The sequence below is a fragment of the Marmota flaviventris genome, chromosome 1 (assembly GCF_047511675.1).
Source record: "Marmota flaviventris isolate mMarFla1 chromosome 1, mMarFla1.hap1, whole genome shotgun sequence".
NCBI classification, from domain to species: Eukaryota; Metazoa; Chordata; class Mammalia; order Rodentia; family Sciuridae; genus Marmota; species Marmota flaviventris.
The window spans coordinates 57401332-57419836 of NC_092498.1; the positions used below are offsets into that span (position 1 = coordinate 57401332).

At 46.2% G+C, this 18505-nt stretch overlaps 1 protein-coding gene across 13 annotated transcripts in view; it reads left to right on the top strand.

Moving 5' to 3' along the window:
* Positions 1-18505, top strand: part of Atxn7l1 (ataxin 7 like 1) — a 243741-nt gene that overhangs the window by 191769 nt on the left and 33467 nt on the right. For all 13 annotated transcript variants that reach the window (XM_071613132.1, XM_071613070.1, XM_071613076.1 and 10 more), the window contains one exon: positions 17597-17880. In XM_071613132.1, coding sequence (XP_071469233.1) covers positions 17597-17880 — 284 coding nt within the window. The remainder of the gene's footprint in view (positions 1-17596; positions 17881-18505) is intronic.

Genomic DNA, 18505 nt, shown 5'->3' on the forward strand with positions numbered 1-18505 from the left:
AGCTGGACCACTTATAATTAGCCTATAGTCAGACAAAGTCCTCTAACACAAAGCCTACTTTATATGGTAACCCTGTGATCACTGGGCTGACTGGGGGCTACAGCCCACTGCCACTGCCCACTGTCACAAGAGAATGTCATACTACACATGGCTAGCCTGGAAAAAGATCAAAATTCAAAGTACATTTTCTGGGCCGGGGATGTAGCTCAGTAGTAGAGCACAGGCCTAGCATGCGTCAGGCTCTGGGTTCCATTCCCCAGCACCACAAAAAAACAAGTTACAGTTTCTTCTGAATGCTTATGATTTTCACACCATCATAAAGTGAAAAAAATCACAAGTCAAGCCAGGTGCTGTGGTACACACTTTTAATCCCAGCTACTTAGGTGTCTGAGGCAGGAAGTTCTTAGGTTCAAGACCAGTCTGGGCAACTTAGTGAGACCCTTAGCAACTTACTGAGACCCTGTCTTAAGATAAAAGACAAAAATGCTTGAGATATAGCTCAGTGGTAAAGCGCCCCTTTACCAAAAATAAACAAATAAATAAATCATGAATCAAATCATCAAAAGTCCCACATGTCTATAGTAAGGAGATTAAAAAATAAAATGGGATTTGAATGGTAATTTGTGGTTATCTAAATGATAATTTTATGTCATCTATTTATCCATAATTAAAAAATTAAAGCTGGGTGCTGGGGCGCACGCCTGTAATCCCAGCGGCTCAGGTGGCTGAGGCAGGAAGATTGCAAATTCAAAGCCAGCCTCAGCAATAGTGAGGCGCTAAGCAAACCAGTGAGACCCTGTCTCCAAATAAAATACAGAATAGGGCTGCGGATGTGACTAAGTGGCCAAGTGCCCTGAGTTCAATCCCTGGTGCCAAAAAAAATTAAGACAGTGGGAAAGATGAGCCGGGCGGCACAGTGGTGCTCATCTGTAACCTCAGCAGCTGGGGCTGAGGCAGGAGATGGCAAGTTCCAGGCCAGCCTGGACAACTTAGTGAAACCCTGCCTGAAAAAATAAAGAGGAGGCCAGATGTGGTGGTGCATGCGTATAATCCCAGCAGCTTGGGAGGCTGAGGTAGGAGGACTGCTAGTTCAAAGCCAGCCTCAGCAATTTAACAAGGCCCTAAGCAACTTATCAAGACCCTGTCTCTAAATAACATGTGAAAAGGGCTGGGGATGTGGCTCAGTGGTAAAGCACCCCTGGGTTCAGTCCCCAGTAACACACACACAAAAAAAAATAAAATAAAATAAAAATAGAGAAGGAAAGATGAGCCAGGCAAAGGGAACAGAAGGTAGGAGAGTGTTTGCCCGTGGGGAGAGGCAGGATGTGAAGCCAAGTGGGTGGGCTTCAAATCAAAGTTTCACCGTCCATGGTCAATTCAGGAATTCAGACTTCACCTGAAGCCTGCATGGAGCTGTTAAAGGGGCAGTTTTCAGCTGTGGTAAGATCAGCCTGTCCTCAGTCTAAAGATGGCTTCAGGGCCACTCAGGAAGTGGCAAGAACAGTGAGGATGTTGTTGCATAATCCAAGTGATAGCAGTCAGGCCCGAGGCAGGGGTGATGAGCCAGCGGGAGAAGCAGCAAGGAGGAACCTTCACGGGATTTGGGGGTTGGTTATATGTAGGACTGGAATATACGGAAGAGTTGTGGATGATGTCGAGGTTCTTGGCTTGGACAACTAAGTGACTGGTCCTGCCTCCTTCTCAAGAGAAGGCTGATAACGGCCAGAGTCTAGGGAGGAAAGGAGAGATGAGTTCAGCTGGAGAGTTGGTGGACTGTGAATTATTTAATTAATTCCTACTAGGAGACATCCAGTGGGCATGGATCCAGATGTTTGGATCCAGAGGTCAGGAGAGAGGTACTGGTGGAATCCAGATTTGAGAGTCCTGTGTAGAAATGGGGATTGAAGCCATGGATGCAGGTGGGGCCTCCCAGAAGATATGTGGCATGAAAAGAACAGGCCATAGGCAGGGCCCTGGGAAACAGGACCAGGGGAAGGAGAGCCCAAGGCCACAGGGCCAACTAAGCCTAGAGGTTTTAGTTTGTCTGCTTTTAGTAATAGACCAAACCCAGGGATGCTCTACCCATGACCTACATCCCCAGCCCTTTTTATTATTATTATTATATTTTAATTAATTTTTATTATTATATTATTATTATTTTTAAAGAGAGAGAGAGAGAAAATTTTTTAATATTTATTTTTTAGTTTTGCAGTGGATACAACGTCTTTATTTTATGTTTATGTAGTGCTGAGGATCGAACCCAGCGCCCCGCGCATGCCAGGCGAATGCGCTACTGCTTGAGCCACATCCCCAGCCATTATTATTATTATTATTATATTTCAAGACAGGATCTCACTAAATTGCCAAAGCTGGTCTCAAACTTGCAACCCTCTTGCCTCCACCTCTGTAGTAACTGGGGTTGCGGGAGTGCACCACTGCTCCTGCTCCTTCTTTCCTGGCCAAAATCTTCACCATTCTTATTATGCATTTCACTGTCCACCTCCTCAAAAGTTGTCTCCTTTACCTCCCCCTTGCCAGCAAAGCACATAGTTTTTGCCTCACCTGTGACACCCTCTGTGGCCTGCCAGAGATTTAATATTCTCATGCTGCTCCTGCTCAGCGGTAGCTGCAGGGTCTGCCATGTGTTAGCTTCTCACCAGCTGAGCAAACATGGTGCCCTTGTTGGTTTTGATGTTGGTTTTTTTTATTTTTGTTTTTGTTTTATTGCTTTGAACTTCTTTTTTTTTTTTTTTCCTCTCCATGTGGGGATTGAACCAGGATCTCACACCTGCTAGGCCAGCGCCCTATTGCCACTGAGCCACATCCCTGTCTATCAACCCTTGCTGAAATGAAAAGAACAGATCTCACCATTGAAGGGGATTGTAAGATTTTCTGGAGATGGTGAGCCTTTTGTCTAGCAGTGTTGAGATGAGCACGGTCCATGGAAATATAATACATGCCCCCTGTGAAATTGAACATTTTCTAGCAGCCATGTTGAAAAAAAGTGAAAAGAAACAGGTGAAATTAATTTTCTTTTTGAGAGAGAGAGAGAATTTTTAATATTTATTTTTTTTTAGTTATTGGTGGACACAACATCTTTGTTTCTTTGTTTGTATGTGGTGCTGAGGATCGAACCTGGGCCGCACACATGCCGGGCGAGTGCGCTACCGCTTGAGCCACATCCCCAGCCCTAATTTTTTTAACAATATATTTTCTTCCCCCTAACAGTAAAGTAATTTACATTCTTTTTTTTTTTTTTTTTTTTTTTTTGGTACCAGGGATTGAACTCAGGGGCACTCAACCATGGAGCCACATCTCCAACCCTTTTTGTATTTTATTTAGAGAGAGGGTTTCACTGAGTTGCTTAGGGCCTCGCTAAGTTGCTGAGGCTGGCTTTGAACTCACGATCCTCCTGCCTCAGCTTCCCAAACAACTGGGATTACAGGTGTACATCACCATGCCCAGCTACATTCCTTTTCTTTTTTTTTCCCATTCTGTTTTGAAATCCTGTGTGTATTTTACCCTTACAGCACATCTCAATTTGGACACTAAATTGTCATCAGAAATATTTGCTTCCTTGTTAGATTTCATAAAAACTAGAGATTGTAAAATAGATTCACATATGCAAGTTGTTCCAAACATACTTAAACATTTCCTAATAATAGAACCAAGTATCTCTTTTTAAATTGTAATGAATTAAATTTAGAATTCTGTTCCTCCCTCGTCCATGGCAGCCACAATGTAAGTGCTCAGTAGCCACAAGTGGCTGGTGACTGCTGTCTCTGACACAACAGATCTTAACATGTATCCTGGGGAATCCTAGGTGGGTCTCTCCATTTCTTGGGTTCAGAGATAAATTAACTGGACTCCTTGGGGCTCTCACAAAGTGGTAAGAACTCTCACTCCCTTCCTGCATTAGCCTGTAGTAGGAACAGACCTAGAAAATCCAATCAGGCCATGCAGAGAGTCCCTGGCCAGAGTTCCTTTTCATCGCTCCAGTTGAGCTCCATATTGATCCTTACAAGCCAAGAAAACATAAGCAGTGTCTGCCCACGTGGGCTATGTGGCCTTTATGTGCCATTTAACAACAGGCGTGGGGCACCTTTTCCAAGTAGCTCAAGTTCACGTGGACAGCAGTAAAAGCACCACCCCTGAGGTCAGGTTGACCTCCTGGAATTCTTGCCCAGGTTAAATAGTGTGTGTTTCGTTTCTTTCTCCCTTTTGTATCTGGATTGGGTTAAAAAATAACTCTGCATGAGAAGAAAGGGGAAAACAGAGAAGGTATCTCCATGTTACCAGATTTATCCCCTGTGAGCCTGACTACTCTGCAGGTCACCCAGCACCCAGGTTCTAATAGCCCCTCTCTCCACTAGTTCTGCCCCTTCAGGGGACCACTCCCAAGGGAACCAGAGGCTAGAGAGTCCCTGGCTAGTGTAAACACAGTCCATAATGACAGAGGGAAGTGGACAAGATGATTGGGTCCCCATGTAAAAGTCAAGAAGGCATCGTGGGGCCTGTTGCAGTGGCATGACCTGTAGTTCCACTTAGGAGATGGAGGCAAGAGGATCGCTTGAGCCCAGGAGTTTGAGTCCATCCTGGGCAACATAGCAAGACCTGTTTCAAAAAGGTGGGAGGGAAAGTGGGAGAGAGGGTGGGAGGAGGGAGGAGAGAGGGAGGAAATTAAATAAAATCGTGGCTGTTTGGCTCTTTTGAGCTGCAATAAGCATTTCAGCCTCTGCTTATGAGTTCCCACTCCGCTTGGGACCAGGCCCTGGCACAGGGAACCTTTCCCAGCTGCTGTCACTTCCCAGCCTGGCCGAGCATGCTGAGCTCATGGGGAACTCAAACCCACTGAGATAGGCAGATGTGGACAGGAGGCAGGGAGCAGGTAGGAGGAGGTTTTCTTCCCCTGGATGGCTTGTTGCCTTCTCTTTGGGCCTTATCAACCCGCACATGTGTGTTGAATGCTAAATATGCTCAGCTATTAAAAATGCAGGAGAAGAGCAGGCTGCTCCAGAAGGAAAATGAGCCAAAGCAAAAGAAAAATCAGCAGGCTCCCTGGACTCCACGTGCATGCCCTCCAGCACAGTGGGGGAGGGCTGCCTCTCCCCAGGTAGACAGGGCTCTTCTCAAAATGCTTAGAAATGCAAGGTGGGTCTTCCAGCAGTGAAGTGGGCTGGGGAGCCCAGGTACCCTGGAAGTCTTTCCAGAGCTTTGAGGAGAGAGAAATGATAACTGAGTGCTGGTGCTGGTGAACTGAAGGCAGAACCTGGCTTAGGGTTGACGGCTCCCAGAAAACATGGGAGGTCATCTCAGGGGTTCCAGTCAGGCTGTGAAATCCTAGATCCAACATGCCGTAGAGCCTCCAACAGACCCTACCACTCTGGCCTCCCTAGATTCTCCAGCAGGATTCCTTCAGCCACCTCCGCCTTGCCTCCTCCTCCAGTCCACCCTTCCTGCTCCACCCTGATTATTTGTCTTTAGAATGGAAATCTAGGCCCTTTGTTAGGAACTGCAGGAGGGAAGGTAGAAAGGCCAGGTGGGCCAGAGCGGATGAAAGGTAGGTAGGCCAGAATATTCAAGCACAGGGTGGGGAGATAAGGTCCCCTCCTAGACGGGGAGGCCGGGAACTTAAACATTAAGTGCTATGTTAAATGCTGTGCACACACACAGGTCTGCAGATGAGCGAAGATAAGGACAATGGACAGCTCCTTGGGAGTCAACTCCAGTGACCTCCTGAAGTCACAGAAGTGCTCAGAAAGAGAATGGGGCCTCAGGAGGGAATAATAAGACTAGGACAGCTGGGAAAGGGGAAAATGGCAGGAGAGAGAGAAGGTTATGGGCCACAAGGATGGGTAACCGTGACCTTTCATGGCTGCCTAGCACTTTATAATTTTCAGACACTTTTATAGCCCTGATCCCATCTACTACCCTGTGAGGAAGTTAAGAAAACAGAGGCCCAAGAAATGAAGTATCTGGTCCAAGTCCAGTAGCAGAGCTAGACTCCATCCCTGGTCTCTGACTTCCAGGGCTGCATGTAGAGCACCACTCCTAGAGTGACCTGAGATCGAGCCCCATGTCTGCCTTCATTTTATTGAATGAGCTGGGGTGACTTTTCTGTGCCTCAATTGTAAAATTGGGGTGGAAATTAAACATGGTATTCCATGTGAGAGCATGACCTACCATCCAGCACACGTGGACACTCAGCGGGGGGCCACTATGAACTCACGCCTTTCCTTTGTCATTCTCTGTCTCTTGCCAAGAAAGAGAAAGAGCTGCAGGCTGGTCCTCCCCTAAAGCATTTGTTGTTTCCAAGCACTGGTGGAGAACCAGTGCATTTATTAACATGTTATATGATTTAATCTTTGCCAAAAACATTAATTCATGCATCAAACTTTTACTGAGCCTTTCCTAAATGCTAGACGTTGTATATGCTGCTGGGACAGAGTTCCTATCCTTGGGTAGCTCTCAGTCTGGTCAATGTATGTAGCTGTAGAAATAAAACCTCGCCATTGAACATGGTAAGTGCAGCAGAAACACCTGAGAAGGGACAGCTAGCATGAGAGAAGGCTGTATTTCCTCAGGATGTGGACAGATGGAGGGGATGTTCACAGGAGAGGAGAGGGCACCAAGCACAGACCCCGGTGCACAGAACTAGGCCCCTGCACCTGGTCCCAGGATCCAAGAGAAGTCGAGCAGGGATGTAGGAGAATGTGACTGGACAGGAGAGGTGGAGTAGGCCAGGCTGTAAAGGTTGACCTCCCCGACCTTTAATGGTCACCTTTGCACTGGTGGCTGAGTGCAAGACGGCTGTGTATGGTGGCAAACGCCTGTAATCCCAGTGGCTCAGGAGGCTGAGGCACGAGGATCCCAAGTTCAAAGCCAGCCTTGGCAACTCAGCAAGACTATGTCTCTAATAAAATACAAAAAGGGGTTGGGGATGTGGCTCAGTGATTAAGTGCCCCTGGGTTCAATCCCTGGTACCAAAAAAAAAAAAAAAAAAACCATAAACATTGGTAGTGGAATTTTCTTTTCATTCTTTTTGCAGTGCTGGGGATTGAACCCAAGACCTTGCATGTGCTAGACAAGCACCCTACAACTAGTGGTGGGAATTTTGAACAAGGGTCAGGCAAGCCATGCTAAGACTTTCACTGGTAATGCAGAAAAATGCAGACAGGGGTCTTTTTTTTTTCTTTTCTTTTTCTTTTTTGATAATACTAAACCCAGGGGTGCTCTATCACTGAGTCACATCCCTGGCCCTTTTTATTTTGAGACAGGGTCTCACTAAGTTGCTGAAGCTGTCCTTGAACTGACAGTCCTCCTGCCACAACCAAGCATATTGCTGGGATTACAGACATGGGCCAGCATGCCAGCTCTGTATTTCTTTTTTTATGGATACATTATAATTATACACAATAGTGGGATTCACTGTGATAGAGTCATATATGCCAATATCATAATCTTGTCAATTTCATTGCCCAGTACCTCCACCCTGTTCCCTCTTCTCGTCCCTCCTCCCACCCCATCCTTTACTCTATTGGTCTTGCTTCTATTTTTATCACAAATTGGGTTTTTCCCCCTTTTTTCTCTCTAGCTTCTACATGAGAGAAAATATAGGACCCTTGACTTATTTCACTCAGCATGATGTATTTTGTTATTTAATATAAAAAGAATTTCCTGAAGCTGGGGGCGCTTCCTGTAATTTCAGCAACTCAGGAGGCTGAGGCAGGAGGATCACAAGTTTTAGGCCAGTCCAGCAACTGAGCAAAACCCTGTCTCAAAATAAAAAATAAAAAGGGCTGGGGAATGTAGCTCTGTGGTAGAGTACTTCTGGGTTCAATCCCTTGTACTAAAAAGTAAAAATAAATAAGAATTTTAAAATAATTTCCTTAGTTTGCTGTAGGACAATATGAAGACGAAACTCTTGAATGTCTTTTTAAATAATGTGCTTGTTTCTGGATAAAAGTGGTTTAGGTGCAGGGCTGCCTAATAGTGAATGGATTCCAATTGTGAAGAGGAAAAAATTGAGTGAGTGAGTGTTACACCTGGGAAAGGGAGTACTCCTGGGACTGTTCCTCTCTGAAGGAAATGAGAGCAGCTGGTGTCAGGCTCCCTGGCAGAGGCTGGGGCACTGAAGACAGCCAGAGACTCTGTCCTTGACTCTTTTCCCAACATGCTCATAAGGACTTTTCAAAGGCAAAAGCCTGGGGATGGGGGCTCAGGGTCTGTGCTCAGGTGCTGCTCCCAGCCTACCTTGGCAGGGGGATGAAGATGGTCTGTAAGGAGTCCCTATCTCTCCCATGTCACTAATCTCTCCCTTGGCTCCAGGGTTTGAGAGTGACAGTAAGGACTCTGGCCCTGCTAGGCTAGTGGCAGGCCCTGCAGAAGGGCAGCTTGTTGCTGCAACAGTGGGAGCCAATGACCTCTGGTGGCTGCAGAGGGGAGCGCGCCCAGTTGCTGCTCCGGAGTATGGCCTGTCCTGGTCCTATGCTGGGGACCAAGGCACTCAGGGATCTGTCCCACTCTGTACCAGCACACTTTGCAGAATCTACCTGCCTCCTGATCCCTACCTTCTCACATCTGTCCTTCAAAGGCTCTGATATCATTTCTGCACTGATGTGAATGTCAGTGGCCATTCATGTGAAGTGTGCAGCTCAGTCATGAGGGAAGACCCTGAGCAGCAGCTGTTGTTTTGGTCTAGGGCTGTCGTTAAACCTTTCCTGACCTTGAGACCACACCACTACAAGCACAGCTGGTCTCAAAGGCAGACTGTGCAGCATCGTATGCCCTCCTGAATCAGGACTCCATTCTCCTTCTTCTTTACCTTCTCCAGGTTGCTGGTTTTTCCACAGTCCTGGTGCACTAGGATGCCCCAGGAACATCAGGACATTTATCACTTCTTGTTCTCCAGTGTGTGTGGAGAAGATCTTGTGAGCTCTGTGCCTTGGGAAGCCCTAACAGCAGAAAACTAGGAGAGACTAACAGAACAGCAGAGAGGCTGGTGCTGCGGCCTCCTCCTTCCTCTGGAGCAGCCGGGTGCAAGTGTAGTCATTCCTCTTGGTGATATCCCAGAGTGACAGAGGCCCCTGTGGCCTACCATGCTGCAGGAGACAACACATTTGTATGAGAGGAGGCTGGCTATCCCACCCACTCTCCTTCCAGATGTGCTTTAGTCACTTAGCTCAGGCTTGGCAGTGCTAGTAATGGACAATCAGGTAGGACTGTGGAGCTGGCTGAAGAGTCCTGGAAAGAGGTCATCAGGTCTGGAAAGACCTCCTTCCCCATTCCCTTCTCCTCTTCATTGCACCTCCAAAAGTCCTGTTCTCTGGGTGAGTGGAGGCCACCTGCCCGTCAACTGTCACTGCCTCCTCCCACCTTGTCCATCTTTGTGGGTCAGAAAAGACAAAGAAGACAAGAGGTTTCCGATGGCCTTTCTTCCCAGAAGTATACCCCAAAAGTATCAGGGACAGTGGGGAAAGTGAATGGTGTGACCCTGTGTCCTCTATTGGTCTCACTACGTTTTGTTGAGGTTCTGCTGTGTGCCTGGCACCGTGCCAAGCTCTTCATGTCTGTTACCTCATGATATCCCTTCAATTATCATTACCTTCATTTTATTGATCAGGAAACAGAGGCACAGAACCATGAAGGCCTGAGGCACCACTTGTGTGGGCTCTGTGCTATATGAGAGACCACCCCACCAAAGAAGGAGGGAGGAGCCAAAGCCAGTACACACCCTGTCTGCCAGCTGCTGCTCCTTTTTCTTGTTCTCACAGAAGTTCTATGGGCTTGCTGTGGTCCTGAAGCCAGGAAGTCACATGCTCTCCTACCATAATGCTTCCAGCAATACATAAGGCAGGATTCAAATGTAGTTTTTGTCTAATTTCTCTTTTTTCAGAGGGAGAGGACCAGGGATTGAACCCAAGGGCACTTTACCACTGAGCCATATCCCCAGCCCTTTTTATTTTTTATTTTGAGACAGGGTCTCACAAGTTGCTTTGGGCCTTGCTATGTTGCTGAGGCTGGTCTCAAACTTGTAATCCTCCTGCTTCAGCCTCCCAGGCTGCTGGGATTACAGGCATGCATCACTGCGCTGGGCAATTTCTCTAATTTCAAAACCTGTGCTAACTCTTGTCCTAATCTCTTTTGCAACACCCTCCACAGTAAGGGAATTTTCTAGAACTTTGACAAGTTGCTAACCCTCAATTCAGCCTAACTTGTCCTCCGAGATTTTTATTTCATTCATTTATGGCCATTTTTGCAATTTGTCAAAGTCAGCTTGTTCATCACCCACCCACATGTACACACACAGAGACACACACATACATGCCTAACTTGTCTAAGCAGGAAACTCCACATCATTCTTCTCAGCAGCTAATCACCTCTGCTGGGTGAGGAAGGAAACCTTGACCCATTATTGTCACTGAAGATGCTGCATGCTGTCCCCGGCCAACAGTGGGTGACGGCCAAGCTCCCCTTGGTATGAGAATGAGAGAACCTGGCCACCAAACTCCTACCCCCCCTTCCCTCCCTCACCCCTACCCCCCACTCCCCCACCCTGCCTCTGCCACCATGACCACTCACCCCACAATAGCTGTGCAGTCTGACCACATTTCCCCAGTTTACTGAGGTTGTATTTTGCGGGAGAGAATCCAAAACGTGCAAAGGTCAAGAGAGATTATACACTATGCTTCCTCTCTCACCACCAGGCCTGACACTTAGCCACAGAATAATAAATTAGCCTAGTAGATTTTCTTACTTTCGGGCCCTGTGTTTGCTAAAGGTACTTACAAATAGGGTTTCTGAAAGTTTTCCCAGTATTTATTTTACCAGATAGAAAAATGCGTGTTTAAAAAAATTATATATATATATATATATATATATATATATATATATATATATATCCCATTTATTTATCCATCTGTATTTATGTGCTACCTATTATAACTCTCCTACTAGGGCAGACTCCATGGCTGTGTTATTTACACTGGTTCTTAATGATTGCCCAACTCCCAGCCTTCCAGAATGCCCCAAGTATTTTTTTTTTTACTTAAAGAATTTAAATTCGATATAAATAATTTTCTAGTAGCAACCCCCAAAAGACACCCAAGAGCGCCAAATAGAATTTCTTCTCCAAGAGCATTTTAAAAGAGGGTGAATTCCTTTTTGTCTGGGATGACTTAATGCTGTCACTGCTTGGAAGGCAAAAGGCTGAGTGAGATGGCTCTCCCAGGGACCTGCCAGTAAATCAGAGATTCTCAAAATTCTGCCAGACCATGGCACAGGCACATGGGTCTTTGTCGAAGGAAGGGGTGGGAGAAATCAGACAGCTGAGAACTCTCATCAGACATGTAACCCACAGCACAGATACCATATGTCCTCTCGCTCCTGCCTGTCAAATCCATCTTTACCCTGCTCTGGTAAGTGGAGAAAGGCTGGCAATAATTTTTGCAAACCTAAAGACTTTGTGAACCATTCTCTTAAGGCGTATCTGTTGATGATAGAAGAATAAATCTTGCTCACCAGAAAAGCGTAGCTGGCAGGAGGGCAGCTGGCCCTGCAGCACGTTGGTGGCTCTCGCAATGACACCATCATGATTCTCCACCTCTGCTCTTTTGCAGACATCACTGGGCAGGGAGGGAATCTACTTGCTGCCAAGAGAACCATTTTTCTTAAAGCCAGAAGACCTGCCTTGGTCTAGAAAGATAAATTCAGACAGGCCAAGCACACAGGAAGAAGATTTGGGCAGCCAAAGCAGGACAAAAGACACAGAAGGTAGACACCTTCCCATGGTGCAGGGGGGGATGAGGGAGGGTCCCTTCCCAGGACCAACTGAGATGGAGGTAGAGAGACCATGGAGGAACAGAGATAACAAGGAGATAAGTACTCCCAGTATAGTAGACAGGAAGCTAGCTGCAGCCCTGGGATTCCTGAAAGAGTTCATGCTAAGCAAACAAAACAGGCATTTTGAAAGCCTGGGCAGAGTGGAGACTCCCCTTTCCTTTTCAAACCCTGCTCCTCAAAGGAAGGACAATAGTTGATCAATGCAACAGATTGCAAATTGTGAGCCCTAAGGCAGTATGTAAATGCATTCCTTAAGATTGAAGGGGAAGGAATTTCAGGGGACTTTGCTAACCTCTGGAGTAACTGTTGGCTTGTTTATCACCTACACAAACAGAATAATACATTGCTTAGTCAATCTTCTGAGTATTGCCAACTAACCACCCACTCCCAGCTCCTCACCACACGTGGAGGTGTTTGAGTTAATGTGACTGAATATAGAAAAGATGAGCCATGCCCACCCTGTGAAAGCAGGGGTCAGAATCTTTGGCCTCTTTCCAATGGAAAAAAAATTAAACCTGCCATTCAGTTTCCACTGCCATCCAGAAGAAGCCTTTACCTACCTAAGGATGGGACACTTCCCTGGCTGGGAAAGGCGATTGCCAAGGAATTGAGGAGACTGTGTAAAGGGACCAGGGGAGCAAGCAGAAGGCACTTCTGAGATAGTGGTATATTAGTCAGCTTTCTATTACTGTGATAAAATACTTGAGAAAATCATCTCAAAAGAGGAGGAAAGATTTGTTTTGGATCACAGTTTCAGAGGTTTCAGTCCATGGTTGGCTGGCTCCATTGTTTCTTTGTTTTTCCATACTAAGGATTGAACTGAGGGGCACTCGACCACTGAGCCACATCTCCAACCCTATTTTGTATTTTATTTAGAGACAGGGTTTCACTGAGTTGCTTAGCACCTCACTTTAGCTGAAGGTAGCTTTGAACTTACAATCCTCCTGCCTCAGCCTCATAAACCACTGGGATTGGGGCATGCACCACCACACCCGGCTATTTCTAGGCCTGTAATGAGAACATTGTGGTGGAGCAACACTGCTTACCTCATGGAAGCCAGGAATCAGAGAGAGAGAATGGAAGGAACCAGGGACAAGATCTAGTCCCCAAAGTATTCCCCAAGGACTTACTCCCTTCTACTAGGTCCCTCATCAGATACCTTCCACCACCTCCCAGTTGTTCGTTCAGCTAGGAATCCACCAATGGTTGATGAGATTAAAGAGCTCATGATCCATCACATCCCTAAGGCTCCTTTGAACATTGCCGCATTGGGGACCAAGGCTTCAACACAGCCTTAGGGGGACATTCCAAATCTAAACTATGACAGGTGGCTTCCCGTGGCCACAGTACCCACTGCTAGACTACAGACACACGCTGCTTAAACAGTCCATCTGATTCCATGGTGGCTAGAATTTATACTGGAGAAACAGGCATGGCAAGATCAAATACAGATGATTTTCATCTCCCCCCACCCCCAATTCATCTGGGAACATGTTTGGTTCTCTCTACTGTCATGGAGCTGTCTGCTTCTCCATCTTCTCTTACCTCCCAGGCCAAAGGCAGATTACCTTAGAGAGGAACCCCCAAGTTTTTGAGAGAAAGAAGGTACACCAGAGGGAAGAAGTATCAGTGACAGCCCAGGTTCTCCTCCTCGATATGGAGGGGTCGATAGCCTTCTCCAGAAGTTAATGAACATCCTAGAGTTTCCACCTGAAAGAATTCAGCCACCCTTCCCCTCCAACATGGAAGTTCACTCAGTGACTAGCTACCTCCTGACTCTCTGGTCTTTAGAATGCTTTAAGACATTCTTGATTGGATCCCACCCTCACTTCCCATTCCTCAGTCCTAGAGGACTGTACTTAAGCCTTTCCTGTTTCCCATGAGCTCTGCATCCTGCATGTGGGCACTGGGACTGAAGTCCAGCTGGAGTTCTGGAAGGGCTGGCGGTACAGAAAATGAATGGGCCACACTTGGGAAAAATTTCAAATTAGGAGCTCAGTCACAGACTTTAGCTGGCCTGGTTCAAGCTCAGTCACACATAGTTGAGAGAAGCGTCACCTAAGCGACGAGTCAACGGGCACACTGATCCAGATGTCTGGGCCTAGTGCCCCTGCGCTCATGCGGCTGCCTTACAGAGTACATCTGGAGCTGGACTTTCTGGAGGAGAAACACAACTGAACTGTGAGCATTTGAAGGGCAATTTATACCTTTGTTCTGAATTATGCAGTCCCCAGCATCAGACCTTTGTCTGCTGAGGACATAAGCATTCAGCCTACACTAGGGCATGCTTCACAGAACCTGGAGAACTTTGTACTCATCCCTGCTTATGCAATGAGAGCCAAATCTGGAGCTGGAAGGTCTTGATTCCTTTCCTGAACTAAAATGACTTCACAAAGAAGTGTTGTCAGAGAAGGTGGCTCAGGTGCTGGAGGCCTGCTCACCTGAATAGTATCAACATTTGAAGTTTGGTTTATTTTTGTACTAAAGAGACAAAACTTAGTAGATCTGATCAAGAGTGAGAAATTAAAAAAAAAAAAAAAAACTTTTTGAGGGCTGGAGTTGTAGCTCAGTGGCAGAGCACTTGCCTAGCATGTGTGAGGCACTGAGTTTGATCCTCAGCAACACATAAAAGTAAATAGATAAAATAAAGGCATTCTGTCCATCTACAACTACAAAAAAAATTTAAAGAAAACTTTTTGAGTAGGTTCTTCTATGTGTGTGTATACACATACACATATGTACGTGTTATTTCAGGTTTACATTGAGTTTTGTAATTTGGTTTGTTTGGATTTTTTTTAGTTTGTACCTTTAAATTTTTCAAATTAAGGTAAAATGCACGTAACATAAAATTTACCGTCTTAACCTTTTTTAATGCACAGTTCAGTAGTGTTAAGTACATTCACATTGCTGTGTAACCAAACTCCAGAATTCTCTTCATTTTATAACAATGATGCTGTCTTGAATAACAAATTAGAATTAATTAATTAATTTTTAAAAAATGAAACTCTAGGCTGGGTGCTGTGACACATGCCTGTAATCCCAGAGGCTGAGGCAGAAGGATGGCAAGTTCAAGACCAGCCTGGGCAGCTTAGGGAGACCCTGTCTTAAAATAAAAAATGGAAAGGGATGTAGATGAAGCTCAGGGGTAGGGTACGCCTCGGTTCAATCCTCAATACCAAAAACAAAAATGAAACTCTATACCCATTCTCCTCTCCCTCAACCCCTGGCAACTGCAGCTCTATTTCCCATCTCCATGAATTTGACTACTCTGGGTACTTTGTGGAAGTGGAATCACATATTATTTGTCTTTTTGTCACTGGCTTATTTTATTTAGCACACTATCCTCAAAGTTCATCCCTAGGTCAGAATCTCTTTCCTTTTTAAGGCCAAATTGTACCACATTTTATTTGTCCATTAAACTGTTGATGGACATTGGGTTGCTTCCACCCTCTGGCTGTTGCAAATAATGCTGCTCTGAACATGGGTGTGCAGATATCTCTTTGAGACCCTGGTTTCTGTAGCTTGTGTTTTTTAAAATAGAGTGAAAAAATGAGCCTGGAAGAATTCTGTTGCACAATATCACACACCTTCACATTTTTAATCATTTGGAAAAAATCAGGAATGCAGTGTTATCTTAGTCTGTTTTCTGCTGCTGTAACAGAATACTGCAGACTGGGTGGATTTATAAAGAAAAATGGTAGGTACATGGTGGCAATGGTGCATGCCTATTATCCCAGCAACAGAGGAGGCTGAGGCAGGAAGATTGCAAGTTGGAGGCCAGCCTCAGCAATACCTGTTATTAATACCCTGTTTTAAAATTAAAAATAAAAAGGGCTAGGGATGTAATTCAGTGGTGGAGTACCCCTGGGTTCAACTCTGGGACTACAAAAGAAACAAGGGAAGGAAGGAAAGAAAGAAATTTGTTTTACATGGTCTGGAGGCTAGGAAGTCCAAGATCAAGGTGCCAGCAACTGGTGAGGGCCTTTTTGCTGTCATGGTGGAGGGCATCACATGATGAGGGTAAGGAAGTACACAGGCTCAGGTCTCCTTTCCTCTTATTATAAAGCCACTAATCCCTGTTGGGGAGCCCCATCCTCCCAATTTCATCTGACCCCAATTACCTCTCAAAGACACCACTTCCAAATACCATCAACATGTGAACTTGAAGGTTGAGTTTGGAGGACTCATTCAAACTTTGGAGGACTCATTCAAACCATTGCAGGTGATAACTTCACCGAGGAGTGTATATAACTTCTGAGCACTGTCACTCCTCAAGGGCTTCTGGTGCAGTTGGCAAGCAACATGGGAGTGCTTAGAGAATCACCATTAAATAAACAGGCAGCTGTGCATCAACGACTCCAATACAGGGCAGAACTGGCAGTTATACCAAGTATTGCTAAAAGCCACCATTCCAGTTTCCCCTCACACAGACTAAGTCCCACACTCTTTCCCCAGGCCAAGAAGTCACATGGCCCCAAGGGAGAATCCGTAATGTCCAGCCACAATCTGTTCCACCACTATGTGCCCTTCTCACTGGCAAAGATCTGTAACATCTGTGATCCTGTTTCTAAGTCAGAAGAGGGACAGGGGCTCAGGGGTTGCTGAAATAATTTCATGAATACTTTGATCACAGAAATGATCTGTGAGTGTATCTTAGAGAAGAGGGAGCCAGCCAGCTTTGTGGACAGATAGGATTCCTCCCCTGCCAAAAACAGCCTCTCTTTCATGCCCTACATTGTCTGCAGGCATGTAAAAGCCATATTCTCCATCATTTGGCATTCAAATAGCTAAGTCGGCTGCACTCTCAGCTCAAAGATGATTGGGGAGCTGAAGTGTTAGCATTCTACCCTCCTGCCAGGAGGAAAGGGAATCTGGTTCAGGGACCAAAGCAAAGCTTATTCATCTCATCTTTTAAGACCCCAAGACAGAGTCCTCCACAGCCCCCCAGACACAGGGTCCTCCAGCATTAAAGAGCTGCAGAAATCAAATGCACATCCATCACAGGAGAAATAGCAGGGAAGTGGGGCAAAGGTGACAGATTCTGAAGAGTGAATGCACACCTTTGTGCTCTTGCCTTCTTAAAATTCATCCTCTCACCTGCCAGCCTTGAGAATTGCCTATTTACATAACTAGCTGCCTAAAATGGAATATTGGATAATGGTACATGGCGGCTCACTCAATTTGAGCCCATCCCCGGGATATGAGAGTGATCCAGAAGCCCTCCAACAGCATGGAGTGCGGCGGGCTGGCCTGAAGCCATGCCTCCGTGGGGTGTGATCCTGTCAGCTCTCCGGAGCTAAGCAGATGTCAGGTCGCTCGGCTGGGGAGGGAGACTAGTGAACAGGGGGAAGGGAACCTTATTCAACTGTGGCACACTGTCTGCAGGGGACAGACAGTGTCTCTGCCTGGGCTTCACAGCGGATGCCTTGTTCTGCCCAAGGTGCCATTTCAGAGACCCACACATAGGACCTGAGAAAGAGGAGAATCACAGGATCCATGGGGACAAGCCAGCACGGGAGGTAATCAGTCAGCTCTGATGCTATCCTGGGCACTGTGCCAGCCTCACACCCCCTGTTGGTCCTTTCCACAGCACAAATCTCTATCCCATCAAAACTGGAATCATGCTGCTTGCTTATAGGAGGAGTATAAATAAGTGATAAGGAAGTGTTCTGATAATGATAAGCGGCTATAGCTCTTCAGCAGACCAGATGTATCAAAGAAGGCAATTGTGTATGTTTGTTCATTTATTTTTCAGCGTTCCGGTTCCTGTAGTCAGTTTAGAGAAAATTCCTAACCTAGTGAAGGCAGATGGTGCCAATGTCAAAATGAACTCTACAACCACTACTGCAGTCACCTCCTCCTCCACCTCCTCCTCTGCCGTCTCCACCCCTCCTTTAATTAAGCCCATCTTGATGTCCAAGTCAGTGCCACCTTCACCAGAGAAAATCCTAAATGGCAAAGGAATTCTGTCAGCCACAATAGACAAGAAACACCAAAATGGCACCAAAAACAGCAACAAGCCTTACCGGAGACTTTCAGGTATGTGTCAGTGTCATTAGAGTCTGGCTCATGATAAGACTAAAGTTGAGTCCCATCTGTAACCAAAGGAGTGTTCTTATAATTAAGCAGCTCTGTTTTATTTTAAGGGGGACATGGAGCTATCTGCAAACAGGACCTCCACCTAAAAGTGCAAGGAGAACTGCTTCTTACTCCCAGGCAAAGTCCCTTTGCTTGGTTAATTGCTTAGGAGGAGTTACTCCAGCCACCCCGGGGGTGAGATGCTCTGCACTGACCAACAGTCTGTGGACTTAGAGGGTCTCCTTAGCAGGTGGCTCTGTGCAGCCAAATATGCTGACAGGTTGAAGGTCCTTGGCTCCCACAGAAGCTTCACTGCTATAAAGTTGGACAGTCTGCAGGGATATTTCACAGTGGCTCTGGTCATGCTGGGATAGCCTCATCAGAAAAATGCTACACAGAGAGATACACCGCTGTCCTTTGGCCTTGTGGGTTTCCAGGTTGACTCTGCAGTTGGGACTTTTACAAATGCCCTTTCCCCATAATCAGGTCAGAGTTCTCAAATGGGAGACTCAGGCTGGCACAGCAGATGGGGCATTGGGAGGTCTCTCTTGGGCCTACTCCTCAGTTGTCCAAGCAGACACATGGC